At 44.4% G+C, this 8,113-nt stretch overlaps 1 protein-coding gene across 5 annotated transcripts in view; it reads right to left on the bottom strand.

The window, feature by feature from the left end:
- Window positions 1-201: 201 nt before the first annotated feature.
- LOC135898773 (uncharacterized) overlaps window positions 202-8,113 on the bottom strand; it is a 35,601-nt gene continuing 27,689 nt past the window's right edge. For all 5 annotated transcript variants that reach the window (XM_065427916.2, XM_065427917.1, XM_065427919.2 and 2 more), the window contains one exon: window positions 202-7,260. In XM_065427916.2, coding sequence (XP_065283988.1) covers window positions 6,791-7,260 — 470 coding nt within the window. In that variant the 3' untranslated portion in view covers window positions 202-6,790. The remainder of the gene's footprint in view (window positions 7,261-8,113) is intronic.

Raw genomic sequence — 8,113 nt, 5'->3', positions numbered from 1 at the left:
GCAAATCGGGGAACCCAACAGCACAAACATATCGAGTATTAAATTTGGTGTTAGTGGTACTTCAACCCTTATCTCCATGCAAAATTTACAGTCCCTGCCTTGCCATTGCTCCATGCAATTCTCTGCATGACAACGCCATTGTAGAGTATTGTAGTTGCCACGAAGTTCCTCGCTTCGATGAAACACCAGCAGAGACAATGCTGTAGTCAATAAATACAATATTTATTTATATCACAAAGGCGTATAGGAGCGCTACAAACACTCTTGAAATGGGTACCAACTTTGGCATTGAGAACGTTCTTGCTTGGGCGTTCGAAATAAAACATTTAGTGTACAAGATCAAACAAAATGGAGACAAAGAGATATACCGCACAACACAGAAACTGACAATCATAAATTTGTCGCAACATGCGGGAAGAGATTCACTGGGCTGCGATGACCACGATGACCTATGTCATGGCTCTCAAACTCACGTCTGTTGTCGGGTCACATACACAAAGGGGCCACACTGCAGCCTTCTTGGGAGAATTTTGATGGCTTGTTAATGCGAACGACGGTTCCTAAAGGTTAAGAGTAAACGCAGCAGAAAGGCAGAAAAAGCGAACACAGCGGCACCAGCTGCTAGACCGCTTCAAAGGGAATGCTAGTTAAGTACATCCATGCCTATACATCCATCCAGGAATTGGATATGGTTCAGGAAACACAAACAAGAGCTCGGCGAGCCAAGTGCGGTCCGTGTACTTGAGACACATGGTATATGCGAAAGGTGACCGCTCCAGATAAATTGTTTCCCCTTGGTAGGAAGGCGATTATATTCTGTTTTTGCTCAGTCGCGGCGAGTGGAAACAGAAAAATGTTTGACAGTATAATCCGAGTACAAAATCGCTTCAACATTCGAATGGCTATGATATTTACTCAGCGGTAATGAATGAAAATTGGATGCCTGGAAATTTTCATCGCTGTGAGAAAGTGCACATTTTAATAACCAAACATAGATAATGTACAACAGCAAGCTACACATGATCGGCTGTTACTAACAGCGTAGGTGTCACTTGTTAAGTTACTCAGGGAAAGGAAACCAAGACAGTTTACGAAAGCCCGCTTTTGTATGGCGGTATTTCTTTACACATTGCGAGCATTTCGTATTATCCGATTCTCTTCCTTTTCTTTATAAACTTGTTTTTGCTTTACACTGCCGTGCCATGTTCAGCATTCTTATCTGATGAGTGACCAGACCCCTTCATCTTCTGGTTGCTAACTTACAAAAACCTATATATCAGAAACATTTATACAAACAGCAGTAGCCTTCACAAACCTTGCAATCAATGACATATTTTGTGGAAAGTAACGAAACACACTTGAAGCTCATTAAACTGCAACTACAAGAAAAAACAGCAGCATCAAAGCTGGAATGTAATACTTGAAAGGAAGCTCAAGAGAATTTGCCTGGCAAGTTGTTCTCGGATTCCTTTGCGCTGTGAAAACACAAAGAAAGAAAAAGTGGATGGCCGAGCGGTAGTTATTAGATCTTGTAGCAAGACTGATCTCCGATGCAAACATAGCTAGCACGCAACCAACTTTCTCCAAATTACGGAAGCGGTGCAACGAAAAAAAAAATTTGGAATGGTAACAAAGAGTGTCGTAATAACGGTTCTGTTGGTATACATTCTTATTTGTGAACAGCAAGGAAGAAAAAGAAAACACAGAATGCAAAGTGTGTACAGGGTGTAAGTGACGACTGCAGTTTGACGAGGTATCATTTGCACATGCGACTTCCAAGATGCAATTTTATCTGCATTTATACTGATCTGACAGTGGCGCATTACATTTCCAGCACATCGCATACATGTAAACGACGGTAATGGGCTGAGAAAGCGAATTACAATAATGTGCCCGGAGAGGAGTAAATTGACACGTTAAGTGTACTTACGCGGTGCATGTAAACGATAGCTCATCGCACCGAGGGAAACAAGAAATGCGAGACGGCCGCCGGTGTGTGTGTTCTCTGCTCACCGGCAAGACACACTCACTAGAAACAGGCTACGACTTGTTGCGCCATATGTACACGCTATCACATAGTATTATTGTGATGTGCTAGGAACTGCGATATGCTACTGTCACATTCATGTAAACGTGACTAAGCCATGTTTACATAAATGCGAACGTAGCGTATGGCGTATTGGACTGAGCAGTATGTGCTTGAGTGACAGTGAGCCCACGAGGGAGAGGACGCCAGAAAAATAAGGCGAGAAGGAGCGCCAGCACACATCTGGTGGAAAGGGCTTTAAGTTGTGCATACTCTCGTCAGCGTCACGAATGGCACCTCGTCATTAATGCTGTGACAAGGGAAGTGCAGGGGAATCAATGAAACGCATAGCTTTATATGTTCAATGACAAAAAGTGGCATATCCATTCATTCGCTGCCTCTGCATCTAATTTTTAGTGAACATGTACAAGGTGTCATGGCATTTAGTTGAAATAAATTCCTTCACAAAGTGAAGAGCAGACCACTTTTGTTGTCGGAAAACGGCCGCTACCATACCCTGGAACTATGATTGCAGGTGTCCGTTTGCGGCAAATTTAAAAGGTCAACATCAACATAGAGGATTTTACGTGCTACGGCAGTGCAGTGGGCGCGACATGACATTTGGTACAATGTGTAAACAATTATTCAGGCGACGAAAACAGTAATTGAAATATATATTGGAACATACAAAGCGACAATGAATTACAAACCACAACACTGATCATGACTCAAGTACGCTGACACTGAGTGCTCATCTTGGTGTTTGGGGTTACGTTTCAATTTGCTTGCTTTTTCATGTCATTTCTGTCCATTCATTAGATGATCTAATGTTGCGAAAAGCAAAGTCACAAACTTTACTAACATTTCCATTACCATCAAATAAATAAATCAGTCAACATGCTGCGGCGACAAGAATGGCTCCATGGCTTCACACCTTTTGTGACAGAGCACACAGCATATCGCTATGTACCGCTAGCAATCCAAAGCCTTAGGTGGCATTGTGGTCACTGACAGCTTAGAAGGCCTTGTTACAGGTTCTGAACACTTTCAAAAGCCAGCCTAACAATTGCAATGATAAGTGACAGTGAAAATACACCATGGTCATGCATTAAAGAGTTTAGTGCAGCTCGAGTTTTCACGAAATAATGAATTGTACATGGACTATGATAATGTCTGAACAGTGCATAAGAATGAGATGAAAGAGGCACCACTGGTGCTAACATGCAACTGAAGGCCTCAATGACAGACAATATACAGTACACAAGCTATGCGACGAGTGACCAAATGGTGAGCACTCGCTTATGTAAAATTATGCACACATTATTGTTTTTCTTTGAAGCAGTCTGTTGCATTTGGGCCCCAATGGTGTTTGCTTTTCCTATCACAATACAAATGAATAATTATTCGCTCAGCTTATTGTTGGCTCACCAGAGAGGAAAGAGTTCATAGTGCCAAGACACTTCCACCTGGTAGTAATAGTGTGAAAGCGACAATTCTAAGGCAACCTACTTATAATCCCTATGTATTTCTATATACTTCACAGCCTGCTTGTCCACTATCTTAGCTTCTATTGCAAACGTCTGAACAGCACATTTATGTTTAGGAACAGACATCACAACTTACTGCATTAGGCAGGGAAACCTATCTCGGAGTAAAGAATGGTTGTGACATATTTTCCTTGCACCCTTTGCCTTGAACACATGGGATGAATTCCTTGGAAATTACCAAACTAAGGAACGCCAAGAATATCTGCATTTAGTTCTAGTTCCACACATGATATACCCTGTGCAATGCTTTCATCCTATAGCGTCTGAAGATGGTCATATGGTTGGTCAGGTTTTGTTTGATGTAACATTGCACTCTATTAGGTGCTTCTTGAATGAGTCACTAGTGTTCATCATCAATTCGACTCGAAAGTCCAAATTTGTTTTCACTAAGAATTCAATAGCCTTTCCTTGTGGCATAAAATACAAATGCAGATATGTCTAAGCGTTCTGTTCCAAACCTCAAGAACACAACATTAGAAGCACACAGTGTCTTGATATTCTTGCACATTTGACAGAGACCGGTGCTCCCTGCAGAAAAATAGTGCATGCAAATATTTGACAAAGCCATATTCTAGGCCCAGTGGTGTATCTACAAAGATATGTCTCGGCGATCTCGACGCAAGCTATTTCAATCTATGCAGTGGGTCAGTAACATGCTCTATATTCACCCATTCATTTACAATGTAGGTCATACCAAAGCAAGCTAAATCCCTCATGAGAGTGAGGCGATGGTCCCAAGAAACACATTTGAAACTGAAAGCAGTATGTGCGTGTTTTACAAAATCTCTCCTTTCAATCAGACAACATGCTAGAAATAAACTTGATACTAACACTGTGGATGTGTTTGGATGCAATGAACATGTCTTCCACCTTTAAAAATACTAAAGTTCGCTGCTGAACCAATCTCACCTAAATGGAAACCTTAGAGTCTTTGATTGTCTCTGAAGCAACTAGAGGCAATGCAATGCTGATATGCTGGCTCACCTAAAAACAAAAGAAATTTCATGAATTTGCATGCAAATTTATGTCCAGGGGAGTTTTTCAAATGCTTTCTGCCAGCAATTTACGTTGCAGATGACATCATTCCAGCTGCCTTGTTCTACACAGTATACTTCCATTAAGGTGAACCTGATTAAGCCAAATTTTCGGATGTGAGGAAACATGTGCGAATATTCGCCCATTTCCCACAGCACCAATGCAAAACAATCTGCTTAACAAACCACTGATTTGGTTAACCTTAACCCCTGCAGCCGACTATAGCCTGCAACTCTGCGAGAGGCTCAGATAATCCAATACAGAGGCTGCATTGCTAGCTACACACAAGAAGCAAATGGTGTTTCTGTGCACTTAAGAAGCTACACCAGCATCAATGTTCATGTGGATGCCTGTAGGGCTGATGTCATAGAAAATAATTGAGAAGGTTCCCGAGCCCCCCCTTCAGGCTGATAATTATGGTCAGGACACTGCTCAGGAGTCACAAGAACCAGTGGGGTTCATGAATGGCATTGATGATAATGCCCTGTATATTTTGCTACATTTCTCCCACATGAGAACACCAAGGACCTTTTAAGCAAGCTAGCTGAAATTTCAGCTTTTGTGACAGCGTGCAGATTTCCAGAGTGCCGGAAAGCAACATCTATTCAATTGCCAAGACTTTATAAAGCAGTACTTTGTATGGCATCGTCTGTTTTGGTTTTAATACTGTTTCATTTACTCTTTTATGCCATGAATATTTCGGTTCACCAAGAATAGAAGATTTACAGTTTTGAGGATTACTTTTTTCTGACAATCTTTTGATAAGAACATATCTTGTGGTCCCTTCGAGTTCATCTTAACGGGAGTCTACTGTGTTTCTGAAATTGAGGAAGTTATTATTACCTAGGCCTGCTAATAAAGATGAAACAAAAAAGAAACTTGGAGTACTCTCTTCAAGCATGTATGCATAATTTCAAACATAGTTTAGCGAAGTAATGGCACACAAGAAAAGAGCGAGAAACCATGTTTTAGTATCCACTGGAGCAATGTGAAACATGAAAGCACTGCTACAATGCACCTGCTTTCATTTCTTCAGGTGCACCTGCATCAACTGGTGCAGGAAACCAGGACTAACCGGTGTCAAAGTGCACTTAAATATAAATGTTGTCTCACTACAAGATTTGTAACTACACAGTGCATTGAGTGCTCTCATCACTAGTGCGAATGCACATCCACAAACACGCACACACACATTACAATAGTGCACACACAAAGAAAAAGGACACTTTCACAAAAGGAGCCCTGAAACGAATACAACAAGTGGAAGGTGGCACCTGACAAAATGAGACAATGGTGCATTTATGTAGGCAACTCACGATTATTTGTACAGTGCAGGAACATGAGAAAGAGAGGAGCAGACACACACATTGCCTGCCTGCCTGTCTGTCCTGTGTTCTTGCACTGTAAGTATAATGACGGATTGTCGATAAGCGCAACTGTCCATCTCTTATCTTGCTTGTAAGCTGTCCATGAAGTATTAAACAGGGGCAGAAGTGCACAGGTCGCAGCCTCTCTCACAATTGTCAAGAAGCGCTGTACAGAAGCAGTAAAACACATCACCTCGGTAACGTGAGAAATGCTGGGTGGGAACTGGGTAGCCTGGCATTCAGACAGATTAGGCTCACACATGCACCACTTTCCAAAAGTGCATCCTTGCAAAAGTGCACACTGGGCCATGCTGGTGCTGCGGTACTGGTGTTAAATTTGTGCTGCATTAGTTGTAAAGACCAAATCGTAGAGCTCTCGCCCTCATTCTCCATGTAACCCTAATCACCAGGCCTATTGCAGCCAGATGGTGAGTGGGAGATGGCCCTGGTTCTTTATAAAAGAGTTGTGCTTTCTTCCACGCAACCTCTACACTGTGATGTGTTCGTTTCAGGGTCCTTCCTGAAATAACTCAGGTACCTAATGCCATCGACAGGTGAACGTCACATGGCACCCATAAAGTCACTTTATGCCTTAGACCACTTGTCTCAACACTTCTGAACAGCATGGTAGCCACATTTTCCGTCGGGAGCACAAGCCGTGCGCTTGTTGCCGCTGACGCAATGCAACCCCGAGAGGCAGACGCTGCCAGCACAAGTGGAAGTGGAGTCTTTCAGACATACACACATACACTTGTAGAAGTTAGAGAAAAAGCGGGCGAACACGGGCTGCCTGCACACGGCAGGTGGAAAGCGCGCTAGGAGTCCGCGAGTCCCGAGCTGACCACCCTCTTGAGTACCTCCATGAAGAGCGTCCGCTCCTGCCTCTCCGAGCGGAGCCGCAGCTCGCGCTCCTGGCGCTCGATCTCGAAGCGCGCCTTCTCGAGGGCGAGCCGGTCCTCCTGGAGCTTGAGCTTGGCTCGCTCCAGTTCGAGCTCCTCGCGACGCAGCTTGAGCTCCTTTTCGCGCACGCGCATCTCCTTAGCCTGGCGCGTCACCAGGAAGGACACCACCTGTGTTGGGAAGTCAGTCCCCTTGGCGGCGTCGCCCATGGCGGCGGCCACGGCGAACTCCTCGAGGCCTCCGTCGTCATCGGTGAGAGCACCGCCGCCGTTGCCGGAGAAAGGCGATCGGCCATCGGCGAGCCGTGGCCGTTTGGCCGAGGACGATGACGTGGAAGTGGTCTGCTCCTTCGTCGACGTGCCGTTCTGCTCGTGCTCGACGCTTCCTGCGTTCAACGAGCGCGAGGATCAGAAAGCAGTGCAAAAGTTACCACAGGACACTGGCGGTATAGTGTCTACGGGAGCTGCAAGTATGATGATTCATCAAGTGAGGGGGGGGGTTATAGGCTGCCCATGCATTTGTCCTCCTTATGGCTCCAAATGGCTTTGTGGCATTGCAACTTGATCGTCCGTAACAAAATATTGCGTTATAAATGTAACAATTACAAATGCAACAATGTAACAAGAGGAAGAGTGCTGTCCTTCCGGACCACTCCACCAGAGCATACAAACTTTCAGACGCGCTAAAGATCTCGCGTGAGAGCGTGTACGTCTCAAAAAACTGTAGTTGGCGGTCAGTGATGAACTCACCGCGCAACTTAGTTGGGCGACATCACGCTCTCTCTACATCGACACCTCTGTATCGGCGGTGAAAGTCCTACCAGCGACCACGAAATCGCGCGAATGAACCACGCAAAGCTATTCATTTTAATACTAGACTATCATCTTTACACTCTGTTGCCCTAATTAGCGCGCTTTGTGTAAAGCAAGCATTTTGGCTGTTACGCATTGCTACAGGTGAGACAGTTCCACCATATGTATAACATACTGACTATGTCGTATCTTACTTTTCTCCACATCAAGGAGGTTAAAGAAAAACTGCCGAAGTGGAGGGAGCGCCCGTCAAGTGAAGCCGTCGTGTCACCATCTTGCGGGGGGCAAAAGCACACCAGTCGCCGCAGCTTATGCGTTTCGGATCGTCGTATCTTGCCGTGCATGATGCTGTGCGGTTCCCAAAAGTGTGCTCGGGTGCTTTGAGAAAAGGTGGCATGTTAGCTTTATCCTTCTGATTATAAATAA

The sequence above is a fragment of the Dermacentor albipictus genome, chromosome 3 (assembly GCF_038994185.2).
Source record: "Dermacentor albipictus isolate Rhodes 1998 colony chromosome 3, USDA_Dalb.pri_finalv2, whole genome shotgun sequence".
NCBI classification, from domain to species: domain Eukaryota; kingdom Metazoa; phylum Arthropoda; class Arachnida; order Ixodida; family Ixodidae; genus Dermacentor; species Dermacentor albipictus.
This window is presented reverse-complemented; position numbering and strand designations above follow the sequence as displayed.